This window comes from Ananas comosus, linkage group 11, assembly GCF_001540865.1.
Source record: "Ananas comosus cultivar F153 linkage group 11, ASM154086v1, whole genome shotgun sequence".
Classification (NCBI taxonomy): Eukaryota; Viridiplantae; Streptophyta; class Magnoliopsida; order Poales; family Bromeliaceae; genus Ananas; species Ananas comosus.
The window spans coordinates 7,351,627-7,366,511 of NC_033631.1; the positions used below are offsets into that span (position 1 = coordinate 7,351,627).

Below are 14,885 nucleotides of genomic sequence, written 5' to 3' on the forward strand. Positions count from 1 at the left end.
GGTGCAAAAAAGAGGCCTGCGATATTGAAAAGTTAGGATAGATAAGGCCTAGCTGCTTTTGGGCTGAAGTATATGGGGATTGCATAACATTGCTGAAAATCAATCCAGCTGTAGAAAAGCTTTAAAAATGGTGAAAAGATAAATCCAAAATCAGTTTAATCATTAATTTCTTTTCTAGAGAGATATACATTGTTTTTGAAGTTCAACAATACTACTAACTGTCTGTAGAGCAAGTGGCAAAGGGCTTGATGGCTCGTACCCGAGGCCTCAAGATTGAAACCTAGTTGCTTTACATGTTTAGCTAAGTTCATTTCTAAAAACAATGAATGAAGCAGGTAGCATGCTACCTTTCTCTCTCTCTCAAAAAAAAAATATCAATTGAAATTTGACAGGCTTTTCTTCTAGAATTCACAAGTAAAATTTTCTTATGGATTTAAATCCCTAATCATCATCAACTTGACAAAGCGGTGAATAGCTCAACAAAAACTGAATAAATTATGAATCAAGCTCTAATCAATCTGAAGTTAGCCTAACTAGAGTCCAATCAGATCGAAACTGGATGTAGGCGACACCTAAAATATACTAAAGCAAAACAAACAAAATGAGCTGAACTAATTTTTACTTTATACCGAGGAATTAGCTTATATTGACGATGGTGTAGGTATTTGACTCATTCTGCTTTTGGAACTTCAACATTTAATTCTCAATTGCTTACTATAGTAGCAACGAAATAGATCAATAACAAAACAATAGGAGAATATGGTTCTGAGTGCTGACTTTTGTCTCGACATTTTCTTATGCTAGATAATAATCTTGTTTTGTGCAATGGTAGTTTGACGTATCCCATCATCAGTCTATACAATGTCTTTTTCTTTCATATAGTTATTGGTTTAGATATCTTATGGTTTGAAAACTTTGAAATTGAAATTTTGCTATCAATTTCTTTTATGCCATCAAAATGGATTTCTCATTTTGTAGCAAGCTATTATATTTGGCCATCGATTAAAAAATTAAGGAGATAAAGTTGAAGTTATAAAAGTTTTAAATTTGATTAATGAGAGAATTGTCTCGTTGCTTCATCTTATATTTGATATAGTGTACACCTTTTTCTAGGTAGGTCTAATTCTGTATGGTGTTGTCTCTTGTAGACAAATATTAAATTTAATATACAATAGGGAAATGAAGTTCAAATGTTTCATGGTATTCTGATAAGAGTTGTTTATTATNTATACAATAGGGAAATGAAGTTCAAATGTTTCATGGTATTCTGATAAGAGTTGTTTATTATTGTTTTATACTTTTGATTTTTGAAGCATATCTTATAGCATTCTGATAAGAATTGTTAATATTGTTTTATACTTTGGAAGCATATCTAATATTTCCTATAAAGTATAAACATGGAGTAAATTGCACTGTTATCCCTTGAACTTTTGGCGGAGTTTCATTTTACCTCCCAAACTCCTAAAATAGACATCTAACACCCTAAATTTTAATATTTCATTCATGTTACCCTTTCTGTCAGTTTTCGGGTAACGAAGCTTGACGGAAAATAACGGAAGTAGTTAACTAGGTTAGATTTGCGGGAAATCTACCGTCAAAACCCTTTTTTGTTCCTCCAAACTCCTTTTTCTCCAATTCTCTTTTCGAAGTTCTTCTCCTCCAACTCTCTCTTCCAAAACTCTCTTCCAAAGCTCAATCATCTCTTCCAAAGCTCTTCTCCTCCAACTCCTTCAAAGGTCTCATTCTCCTCTTAACTACGCCATGGATGCCTCACAATTCGTGATCCCAAGATCGTTCTACTCATCCTTCTACGGGAGAAAAAATTAAAAGAGTCAAACCCTAATCTTCCACCAATGAGGAATGGTAAGAAACCCTAATCTTCGATAGATATCGCGGGATGGTAAAGAAGAGGAAGGATAGCGGAAAAGACGAGGGATGGTGGAGAACCCTCATCTTTCGATAAAAACCTAAACTCTCCTAAGTATCAATGGTGGAGAAGAAGTTCGATTTCCCGCCTCTAATAAACCACATCGTCAACTTCCGTCATTTCCCGTCAAGCTTTGTTAACCGGAAACTGATGGGAGGGGTAACCTGAATGAGATATTAGAGTTTAGGGTGTTAGATGCCCATTTTAGGAGTATGGGGGGTAAAGTGAAACTTTGCTAAAAATTCACGGGGTAAAATGCAATTTACCCTATAATCATTGCTGAACTCAGTTAGTTAGCCAAACTTGATTCCTAGACAGAAACATATTACAACAGAGCTATATGTGACCATAGAAAAAGGTCTGCACAATTTTCAGTCATCATTAACATCAAGCAAAGCATGGCAATATAACAGTAAGCTGTCAGGAAGCACAAATTGGAGTAAAGGTGTGACGAAAATTATAACTAATTCAATGAACTTTGAAGAATTTACATAATCACCTTTACTTCCTTTGGGAGAATGCCTTCACTTTCAATCAAGATCCTGCATGCAATAAAAGAAACTTAGAGCGTTCACAAATTCTAGTAACTTAGAATGCAAAAATGCAAACTCTATAAGAAATAACCTATTGCACTTAGCAGTAAAAGATTGCAAGTTAGTAGAGGACATGGATTTAAAGTGTACATGATTATTTGGAAACAGAAGACATGAGTTGGGTGAGGGTGAACTTTGGTCACTCACTTTTTTAATTGCTCATGAGTGAATAGACTTGAAGACCGGAAGAAGAGTCTAAAGACTCTAAACATAATTAGGTCTTACTTTCTTCCGAATAATGAAGTCGTTTGGTGGTTGTTGGTGGTCAATTTCTTAATGTCACTAGTAAATAACAAATTAATGAGATTGTCAACCTTTTCAGAAATTATCAGGACATTAGTAAATTTGGAATACATGAAACAATGGGGGCCATGGCCTCCCACCCTTATGCTTTGATTCTTCGTCTACAGCGCATATAGTAGGCTTATTAATGCTATTCTTTTTTCAACCTTTGAGGATGGTGTATGCTTCACCTTGTCAATTTTTGCAGGGATTATTAATTTGACTGTAGTAATGAGTATGGATAAGGATAATTGTTGACTTATTTTTCAGAAAATGCCCTTTGCACTTCACAGTGTAGCTAGATTATTTGTCACAAACCTTTGATTTTAATGGCCAATCATATGAATCTTAGCACTTCAAGTCCCCGTCCTTAAATTCTGACATACTTTAGCTACTACGTTAAATACATAAAGCATTCTTTTGTGCAATCTTGTTATGATAAATTGTATTCAAATAGTGTACTTTTGCACCTAAAAGTAGCTTTGATATTTTGTGCTTTGGACAACATTCAGCTCTCATAATTTGCTACTATGTTCCATCTGCAGGTTATTTTTCTTGTGATATTAGCATGCGATGCCTTGGTATATGCTTTATATTTATCTCCCGTGTCTGTTACCTTCCTTCCTTTCAGATTAGCCCCATATATTCGCGTCGCCTTTATTACTCTGACAGTCAGGTAAATATTTTATCAATTTCCTTTTATTGCCTGGAAGTAGCAATTTGGTTCTAAACTATTGATTAATAAAGTACGGAGCTTCTTTCTTGTAGATTAATCACAAGATTCAAATGCCTTTGTTCTTGTTTGCGTACATCTATTCCTTGTAATTTGTTTGCTTGTTAGGTTAGCCTTCTACCAGTTGCTTGTTTAAAATTGGCCTTTTGCTAGTCGAGTAGAATCACTTTTAGACTAAATCAAGTCGAGGTCTATCAATTATTAAGCTTAGCAATGCATTGGCCTAATAAATGTAGCATGGTAATAACTTTGGCCCAGGTGTTTTAGTTTTGGGAATAGATTTGTAACTGTTTATTAGATTAAATTAGTTTATAATTGCTAAAAGCTAGAGACTAATTGGAACACAAACAAACTTTTAAGTATTGCAAAAGATAAGGTAGCAATATCTTGATGCTTTATTAGAGGTAGAAATTTGTGATTTAAGCTTGCAAACTTGACCATCCAGATTGAATTAAGAATGGTTGTGTACAATTTGCATAATTGTGTGGGGTTCGTATTTCCGAAACTGACTTTCCTACGCATCTACATTAGTAAGAAAGAGAAAAATGATGAGAGTTTGTTAAGAATAGAGTGTAGTCTTGGAAATTTGGGTAGCGATATGGCTGACGTAGGGTGTAAATGATGCTATAAAAAGGTCCTATCAATAGTCGAGAGGAGAAGGTTATGTCTTATCTGCCTCCCTTTGTCCAACCAAAAGCCCTATCTTGCACATCCTGCCACTCACCCTTCCCTCTCCTTGTCCAACCATTTGTTCCTTTGTATTTGTTTGGTATTTGTTCGCAAAGTTAATGTCTTAATTCTAAAGAATTAAATGATTAGAACATTTCATCTTTCTTGAAATTGCTTTGAATGGAACAATGTGATATTTATAGACCAAAAATGGTTATGAAGAAAATGCCTCTAGTGTTCTTGTGTCTTGATGTCCTAGTTTAGGAAAAATGCATTTAGTATACTCAATGTAGCATCTACATATTCTGAGAAGCTGAGGTTATAAGCTTCTTATTCATAATTCTTACTTAATTCAATTTTACTGTTGATGTATCACTCTGTGCAAGCTTATTAAAGGGCACCAACATGCGCTGATGTGGAGTCTTTTCCACATACCTTTCGTTTTTTTCTTACTTGGTATAGCTTTAAATATGTTTGATATAATATGGCCTCAAGTATGGTTGAGATGGACACCTATATTGTGATAGGAAGGATCAATGAGTAAAGAGGGGGATTGTACCAATTTTGTGTTGTCAAATTTGTGACCCTCCAATAGTTCCACATTGGATGGAAAAAGGATTGTGAATGGAAATATAGGGACCAGGGACCTACTAATAGTAACTAGGCTAAAGCATTTTAGCCCGGTGTTTTGGGCCCAACAAGTTATTAGTGCTAATAGGCTTGGTCGTTACATTTGGTATCAGAGCCGGTTTGCCAACTGAAAGTGTGAGAGATAGGTTTTACAACGCTTGGTGATCTTGGGTTAGAAAATTGAATCTAACGAGAATGTCAGTCTCGCCGGGGGGGGGGTGTGTCTATGAGCTTCTAAGAGTCCCACATTGAATATGAAAGGGATTTGTGCATGGGAATATAAGGACTAGAGACTCTACTACTAATAATAGGGCTTATGCATCTTGGGCTGGTGATTTGGATCTCACGAGTTATTAGTGGTAGTGGACTGGGTATTTACATTTGGTATCATAGCCAGTTTGCCAGTCGGAAGTGTGAAATAGATGAATAGAAATATAAGGACGAAGGGTGCTAGTAATAATGACTGGGCTTAAGCAATTTGGGCTAGTGGTTTAGGCCCAAAAAGTTATTAGGGCTAGTATCTCTTTCTAGACAGCAATTAGTGGTGAAGCTTCTATGTTTCTCTCCCTCCCTTCCATTCTTTTTCTATGGTCAGTTCCATCTCCATCTTCGGTCGCGGTTCCTTGCTCCACTCGCTTGGCCCCTTATTTCAACTCTCTTCTTTTGCAACGTGGTACGAAGATAGCACCCATAGGGTGTGGTTACTTTATGCCTTCTATATATTTGATTAAATGTCGATTTAAGTCTTCTCTTAGCTATCTCTGCTTAGGGTATACCCTCCATGTGTTCATTGAAATGCTAGTTTCTATTTGGTTGGTCAGTGCCCTGTATAAGTTTGATGAAATGCCAATTTAAGCCTTCTAAAGTTTTATTAGTTCATGCCCTCCATATGCTCGATGAAATGCCGATTAAGTGATATTTCAGTGTATTCTGGTAAGTCAATGCCCTTTATTTGTTCAACGAAATGCTGATTTAATCCTTCTCTCCGTTTTTGTCTTAAATATGTAAAACGAGCTTTGTTCAGCATGTCAAAAATAAGCTCTTTTGTTCAAGTAAATGAGGCTGTCGCTCATTAGATAGCATCTCTATTTAAATGTGGCTAGAATTTTTTTGGATGAGAAGTTACTTTTGTCGATAGGACTCACTCAAAAATCTTGCGCAGGTATTACAAGCATTATATGACAGTATAAATGTTTGTATCATAGCATTATATCGTGAAGTTCTATTTATTAGATTCATCTCATGATATTTTTATAGTTTTGCTTTCGGGTTGTCTTACGTATTATACAACTTCAAATCGTTGTACAGGTTCATCAAGAATTAAAATGACGTTATCGTCCAACAACTCAATCCAATCTTGTGCATCTTCTATTAATTCAGTATAATTGATACAAATGGAAGTTGATTATTAGTAATGATATCATTAGTTGGTACATGCTATAGTTAGTAATAATTCCTTTCGAGAAATATATCTAAAATTTACAACTTCAATTTTGTATGCAATCTAGACCTTCGTTGGGAACTACAGAAAGGAAGTCAAAGTTGAATGCCTGTTGTTAATGATGCATTATTTGGAACTGCTTAAGAATAGCGGGATTTTTATGTATATTGACGATTAGATGGCGCATGCCTATTAATAATGATGCATTAGTTGGAATTACTTAGGAATTGTTGGACTTTTAAGGATATTGAAGATTAGATGGTTGGCAATAGCTTTTTAAGGGAACAATATACAGAAAATATCTTCCACAAGAAGCTTGACTTTTTCACTTCCGCCACTAGAATAAACATAAGAAGACACTTTTTATTCCATTGCTAGAGATAATTTTCCGGATATGTTGCTAGATCCAACGACATGACTTAAACGTCCCTTGTTATTTTTAAAATTTAAAGTGCATTTGGCTATTTTTTCTCTAATAAAAATCACTTTATATATGACATATAATTTATCAACTGCTCTTACTATTTACTTTTGTGTAATTTAACCTGTTTTGTCCAAAGAAAGAGTAAGCTTCTTTCTTGCTAGAAAGAAAGAGGAAATTTATTTGATTCTTAGAAGTGTGTTGAAGATTAGCATGTTAACTTTTAAGATTGACTCATTTGTCTAGATGAAAGCCTTTCGTATGTCGCAACTATTCCTATCTCATATTTTTCTGTCATATACAATTGTTATGAATTGTCCAGTGATGTTTTAAAAAATATTTGTTATATATGCTTGAAATTTTGTGTCTATCCAAATCAATGATTGCTAGATGTATAGTCATAGTCAACTTACTGTTTTCATGTTGGTGGATTTAAGCAGTATGCGCTTTCTTAAATGGCCAAAACTGGAGTCACTTTAAATTTTATTGGATGGCTCCGCCTTTTTTGTCAATTTTAAGAAATACTTCTCTTATGTGTTAAACAATTTTGTTGCTTCAATTAGGGAACTGCGGATGTGTATCCTCACTTTGGCTGGAATGTTTGGAATGTACCTCAATGTATTGGTAGGTTTCCATTCGAAAAATCATTACATTTTCCCAAAGCGTATGTATCCGCTCTATTTAATCGCTTTTGATTGCTTTTATATTTGCTTGAATTTGTGTAGCCATTATAATATCCGCTCTTATGGTTCCCCTGTTTATAAATTGGACCTTTTTTTTATCTTTCATCCAAATTTAGGTCTAAGTGCAGCTCTCCTTTCCACATTTTCTCTGATCTTTAGATCCTCTTGTAATTGCAGGCTCTCTCGCTGTTGTTCCTTCTATTTGCCAGCTGGTTAGCATATGTCACATTTGAGGACACCCAACAGGGATGGACAGTTTTCACCTCATATGGTGCTACATTGTACCAAATGTTTGTACTTTTCACTACATCTAACAATCCAGATGTATGGATTCCTGCTTACAAGTAAGTTTGATGTGGCAACTTCTTCAGTCTTTTTCCTTAAGTGTTATCGTCAATTACAAGCAAGTTTCTTCATTTGCTATTGTTCTTTATATGGATTTTGAATTCCGTCTAGTATGCCACATAGCTACTACATAAGTGAAGAATTGAATCAACTAGTACAGTATTAGTAAAATTTGTCATCCTACTCCTATTGCAAAAAATTCTGAGAATAAGTTTATCCCTCTTCTATTATGTAGCTACTATAATAATTGATTAAAGGAGAATGAACTCTACTGCAATATAATTGTAAAGTTTATTTTGTCCAAACAACTTAGTAAGTTTGACGGAGTTTGTGGCAAATTGTTGTAAAATGAGGGTGAAAAATATTGATGGCAATTTCACAAACACTTAGGGGGCGTTTGGATTGACGTATTTGTAGATTCAACGTAAGTCAAGTGTAGTGGTGTTTGAGTTTTCCTGAAGTGTGATTATTTTTTTGTTGTTTGTTTTGACGTAACTCGTACCGCCTGAAAGTTAAATTCAATCACTTCTGTTGTTTGTTTTGATGTAACTTGGTGCTGGTAAAATTAGTTTTTTGAGTTCCGTTGTTTGTTTTGATGTAAGTAAGTGGATCTTTATCTCCTAAATATAGTAGTAAATTTACCACTATAAAATTTAATCTATTATATAATTAATTTTTTTATTATTATTTAAAGATAATTCTAATTTATTATAAATAAGGTAAATCTAACCCATTATAAAGGAAGTAGAGTTTAGGTTTTACTGTTTAACAAATTTTTTAGAGGAGGTTGAGCGTAGTGAAAGTCGAGTTCGGCACTTTAGAGGAGGAAGTCGAGAGTAGGTGAAGTGGAGCTCTAACGTAACTTGAGTTACATTATATTTTTCACTTACATCAAAACAAATAACGGAAGTGATGGAACTTGAGTTCCATCACTCCACTTACACCAAAACAAACGGGCCCTTAGTGGACAATTTTACAACCTACACCCTGTAAGTATCCAATGGAGAGCCAAACACGAGCAATAACAAAATAAAGAAAACCACAAGAACAAAAGAATTTACGTAGTTCGGCTATGCCTACATCCACGGGCGAACAATGCAAAAGAAACTTCTACTATAAAATTTGGAGATTATAAGAGAGATACAAATGGAAGAAATATCACCTTCACTCCAAGGTATAATGAGAGCTCCAACAATTTCTAGCTTTACCCAAATGGTGTAAACCACACCTCACAAGGAAGATCCCACTTCCTTCTTGATAGAACTAGGATTAAATCAAGCTCTAGGGTTTTCTCTCTTTTTCTCCTACTGCTTTTCTCACTCTCTACTTTTGTAGTTTCTCTCTAATACTCTAATCACCCCCATTTTAGTACCTAAGACAAGAACTATCAAATATGGGCCTTTGGATCAAAAAAATCATAATCCAAATGCTTACAGGTAGGAGGCCCAAATATATAGTTAGAAAACATTGAAATAGGAGATTTGGCTTCACTAAAATTATATAGCCCAAAGAATAAGGCCCAAATAACAAATAGGCCCAATATAGAGAGCTCAACACAAATAATAAATATAATCAATAGATGTTTATGTTTTACCCATTGTAAGCATAATTCAAGCATTTGCATTCAAGATTTCAATGAGAATAGGAGCTATTTTGAGAAAACTTGGTTTTGGCCAAATATGACTACTTAATGAAATATTACCCAATTTTTGTGAAAACTTCTTTTAAGTTTGAAATTAAAGTTTATTCATCCATACAATGCACATGATTAAGTAAAGACGCATTTAACAATTAGAATGCCCAAAAAAAGGAAAAAGAGAACAACTATTCTTAGGATTGCCCATGGACATGCATGCCGAATGCAAGCAAGGTATTTGCCACGTGATTAAAACACTGATTAGAATTACCATGTATGACTCTAACATATTTTCTGTTAGATCCATGTTTGTTTTCCTTGGTAGTTCTGTGTGTTAATGATGTTTGCCAATAACTACATTGTGGTTAGGCATTTCTATGGTGCTAAGCAAAAAATTGTACTAGAAAAAGTTGTTATGAATGTTAACAATTTCGGCACCAAATCTAATTTTATAAATGTCATTGAACAGGAATTCTCGTTGGTCTTCACTATTTTTTGTTCTTTATGTGCTGTTGGCGGTTTACTTTCTTACAAATCTTATTCTTGCGGTCGTTTATGAAAGCTTTAAAGGGCAGGTACTTATTAATTAATGCTTTTAAGCACCAGGAAAGACATCTCAATTCTCAAGATGTTATCATTCCATAATATTTTTCTAAATTTTTTAAGGAGCACTCTAGTAATTTTATTTCAATTTTTCACATTGAGTATCATTTCCTTAGTTAGTCCAATCTAACATGTTAATGCTTTTGCCTCCACTACTTTCATCTGATTTATACTTCTTGTTTCAGCTTGCAAAGCAAATTGTTGAGATGGATTCTGTAAGAAAAAGTATCTTAGAGAAGGCTTTCAGTCTGATCGATAATTATGTAAGCCCTTTGCATCTGTTTGTTTTCTTTTGAGTTTTCCTTCCCAAAACTTGAGTATCCATAACTTACATTGCCGAGTTTCCATTTGATACCATTTAGTGATTCCCAAACTTTTCTTTGGTACTTCTGGGTTGAAGTCAAAAGTTATTTTTGACCAATTTCATGAACTAGCGAGTGCCTACAATTGAAAGAAACATTCAAACGTAGATACATTTTGGAACATTGGGTAAAAAATTACATTTGGAACATTAGGGTGTTTCTCTCCTGAACGGCATAAATGAAATTAGGAATCATGTGCTTTGTTCGTCTCATTATCCTAGATGAATCTATTTCTTGTATGAAAAACTATTGAAATGTGAAGTAATCCCTGAGTCCTCAAATTCACTATAAAGGAATACATAGCTGATTTCTTTTTCTTTGGGGCATGGCCATCCCTTGTGGATGATGAGTCCTGAAGATCCCTACTAACCTTGATACTGATATACAAGTAATACATTGAGTCCATGACAAACACCAAAGAATAGTAAAGAAATGAATAAAAAGGGTAAATTACACTTTTGGTCCTAAAGTTATGAGGCGCGTGATACTTAGTCCTCGAACTTTAATTTGTTGAAATTTCTAGCTCAAAATTTTGGAGTTGTTGTAATCAAGTACTACAACCCAATTTTTTTGACTATATGTTGATGAATTACTTTTGTAGAGTGATGTAGTATCCTAATTATTGTTGCATCATCAATTAGGACATTGCTACATTACTTCTACATTAGTAATTCATCAATATTAGTCAAAAAAATTGGGTTGTGGGACTTATTGCAACAATTCAGAAAGTTCGAGCCAGAAATTGCTACGAATTAATGTTTAAGGACTAAAATATCACAGCCGTGTAGTTTGAGGATCAAAAGTGTAATGTCCCCCAAAAAAAAAATAGAATACTAAAAGATTACGCTTGGGCATGTTTGATTCGCGTTATGATAGATTACTAGGAATAAAAGAATGCGCAACAATTTGATTCCTGCTCATCTTATTACTAGGGATGTGGCATTCTAGTGTTTGGTTCACGCAATCATATTATTTGAGATTATCAGTAAGATAGATTAATGTGTGCCCTAGGTTGAGAGAAGATTGATGTGTGCGCCCTAGGTCGAGAGGAGATCGGGAGAGGGTCTCGCATGGTGTAGAGAGGCGATCGGGAGAGGGTCTCAAATGAAGTAGGGAGAAAAATAAATAGTTGAATTTAAGATTACTCCAAATAATTAATATAAGATACCTATCCTATCCCAAGAAAATAAGATTAGTACTTTGGGATGAATCTCATTCCCAAGTGAGTTTAAGATTATCGATTAGATTACCTAGTGTATTTAGCCAAACATTGTCATATTTTTTTCATTCCGATTGGATTACTGGGCATCTTAAAAGGATAGCACGAATCAAACGCGCCCTTATATGCAGGCATGCAGCCAAACCTATATCAGTGTAGGACAGATAGTGGTCTTTATCGACAAGGTAACAAGAAAGCATGAAGCAAATCCCTTTGAACAATCACATAAACAACTCCATGAAAAAAACTGTGCTGTATAATGACAATTTGATTCTGTTATTGGCTATTACTGAATTGGAACCCCTACAACTATCATTACAAGAAAGATATTCTGAATAACAACAACTTTATTCTACTACTATTATGCCTACCTCCACGAACGGCCCGACCTGCCGCCGGATTTTCTCCGGCGAGTGGTCATTCATGGTACATATTAGATTTGTTTAAGTTTTAATTTGGAATCAGGTTTGTACTTTGTAGGTTCATGGCTTCTAGCAGATTCAAAAATCTATTGTGAATACCCCACACTTGTAGTATTAAGGAATCCTCCAATAAGAGACCAAATTCAATGCTGATAATAGAAAGAGACCATAGTATAAAGATGAACTTGTATTGATATAATTTTAAGTACGTGGGTTAAGCAGGGGTATACCTCCACAGGCTCCACTGTACATTAGTGAAATGCTCAGTTTATGGACTTGACGGTCGTTCAAAATTAAGTTGCTCTGTTTAACGACTTGGCGGTTAGATTTGCTCAGTTTAGTGATTTGGCAGTCAAATGATTGGAACTTGATTTTCTCAGTTTAATGACTTGGTGGCCAATTGATTTGAATCTGATTTGCTCAGTTTAACGACTTGGCAGTCGATTTGATTTGAATTTGATTTGCCCAGTTTAATGACTAGACAGTTTGAACTTAATTTGCTCAGTTTAGTGACTTGGCGGTCGATTGATTTGAAATTGATTTGCACAGTTTAATGACTTGGCGGTTTGAACTTGATTTGCTCAGTTTAGCGAGTTGGCGGTCTTAAACTTGATTTGCACAATTTAATGACTTGGTAGTCTGAACTTGATTTGCTCAGTTCATTGACTTGGCGGTCTATTGATTTGGACTTGATCTGCTCAGTTTAGCCACTTGGCGGTCGATTGATTTGGACTTGATCTGCTCAGTTTACTGACTTGGCGGTTGATTGATTTGAACTTGATCTACTCAATTTAATGAGTTGGCGGTCGATTGATTTGGACTTGATCTGCCCAGTTTAGTGACTTGGCAGTCAATTAATTTAAACTTGATTTGCTTAGTTTAGCTACTTGGCGGGCTGAACTCAATGTACTCAGTTTAGCGATATGGCGGTAGATTTTAGTTGTATAACTCAGTTTAATGATGTGGCGGTTGGCTTGAAGTAGGGTGTAATGTGGGTCATGCCGAGTCAACACGACCTACATTATCCGGGCCGAAAAGGGCTAGGAGCTGGCCCGGTCCGACCCGACATCAAATCCGGGCCGGGCCGTGCAGGGCCCGAGCTCACTAGCCTCTAGCCCAGCACGGCTCCTTGGCCCGGAAGGCACGGGCCGGGCCGTGCTTTGAGCTCGCCCCTTAAAGTATTTTTTTTTAATTTTTTTAAAAATATATATTAAATCTAAAAATATAAATAATAAATTATTTTTATTTAAATTGATATTTTGATTAAAAAATTTAAAATTTATAAAAATAATTATAAAATAACAAATATTTAAATATTTAATATATATATATATTTGTATTATTTTTTTGAAAAAAAAAGAAATTGAGACGGGTTTTTGGTCCATTGGACCAAAACCACTCATACTAGGCAGACCTTGGGAGGGGAGATCTCCTGGGGGATGAGGGCCAAGCCCTTTTCCCCAGGAGATCAGACCCCAGGCTTAAGGCAACTTAGTTGCCTGGGGTTCCAGGCTGTGCTGCCCCGGCTAGCACGGCCTAAGTGGGCCGTGCTGTGCTGCCGGACCCAGGCCCGTTTCGGGTTGTGCCGTGCCGGGCCGTCGGGCCCCAGGAAAGAGGCCCAGCACGGCCCAAAGAGCCGGCTTTGCTTAGCCCGGCCCGGATGCTACAGTAACCGTGCCAGGCCACGGCCCGACCTGGCCCGCAGTCGTGCTGAGTCGGGCGGCCCTTGTTTTACACCCCTAGCTTGTGTGGGCCGCCCGACCCATTTTACACCCCTAGCTTGAAGTTGAGATGCTCAATTTAACGACATGGAACTCGGTTGATTTGGACTTGATCTGCTCAGTTTAGTGACTTGGCGGTCGATTGATTTAAACATGATTTGCTCAGTTTAGCGACTTGGTGGTCTGAACTTGATGTACTCAGTTTAGCGACATGGCGGTCGGTTTGAGTTGTGTTGCTCAGTTTAATGATGTGGCAGTCGGCTCGAAGTTGAGATGCTCAGTTTAACGACATGGTGGTTGGATTTGAAGTTGAGTAGCTCAATTTAACGTCGTGGCGGTCGGTTTGACTTTGATGTGCTCAGTATAACGATATGGCAGTCGATTTGAAATTGAGGTGCTCAGTTTAACGACACGGCGGTCGGCTTGAATTTGGGTTGTTAGTCCATTAAGTTAACTCAATCGATTCAGCTCGGTTTGAGCCCTTGATTTGCTTTAGTCCGGGCGGAGTCGGTTTGCATGATTTAGATTATCCCTGAAGTTTGGTCTGAACTTTTGTTTAGGTTAGATTCAGGTCGAATTGGCTTGAACCTTTTGTTTTTGATTTGGGTTGAGCCGCCTTAGGCTGGTTTGGCCCCTCTGAATTTGGTTTGGGCCGAACCCTTATTCTTTAGTTCAAGATCCGTTGAAACTTGGTGTATGACTGAGTTTGATTTGGGTCGAGTCCTTATGGTGTGACTCAACTTGGACCTTCTAATAGTTCAGTTTGGTTCGGGTTGAACCCTTATAATTCGCCTTAGCTTGGAATCCCCTTGCATTTGATTTGGGTCGAATTGACGTATATCTCCCTCCAGATTCGATTTAGATTGAATCGGTTTATGCTTGGTTCGGCTTGGTTTGATCCTTTTGTGGTTCAATTCGGGTTGAACTAGCTTGTAGTTCGGTTTGGCTTGGCTCAGACCTCCTGTGGCTCCATTCGGCTTGGACAAGCTTGTAGTTTAGTTTGGCTCAGTTTGGACCTTCTATAATTTTGTTTGGGTTGAACCGGTGTTTGGTTTGGTTCATCTTTGCTCAGACCTTCTGCGGTTCAGTTTGGGTTGAACCTAGCTTATGGTTTGGTTCAGCTCGACTTGGACCTTCTGTTGTTCAGTTTGGGTTGAACCCGCATATAGTTTGAGTTGAATCCTTTGTGACTTGGTTT

At 36.4% G+C, this 14,885-nt stretch overlaps 1 protein-coding gene across 1 annotated transcript in view; it reads left to right on the forward strand.

The window, feature by feature from the left end:
- The window catches only part of LOC109717321 (two pore calcium channel protein 1), a 104,784-nt gene that overhangs the window by 7,941 nt on the left and 81,958 nt on the right, over positions 1 to 14,885 (forward strand). Inside the window, exons 5-9 of the mRNA XM_020243045.1 lie at positions 3,348 to 3,478; positions 7,260 to 7,320; positions 7,557 to 7,723; positions 9,830 to 9,935; positions 10,149 to 10,226. Coding sequence (XP_020098634.1) covers positions 3,348 to 3,478; positions 7,260 to 7,320; positions 7,557 to 7,723; positions 9,830 to 9,935; positions 10,149 to 10,226 — 543 coding nt within the window. The remainder of the gene's footprint in view (positions 1 to 3,347; positions 3,479 to 7,259; positions 7,321 to 7,556; positions 7,724 to 9,829; positions 9,936 to 10,148; positions 10,227 to 14,885) is intronic.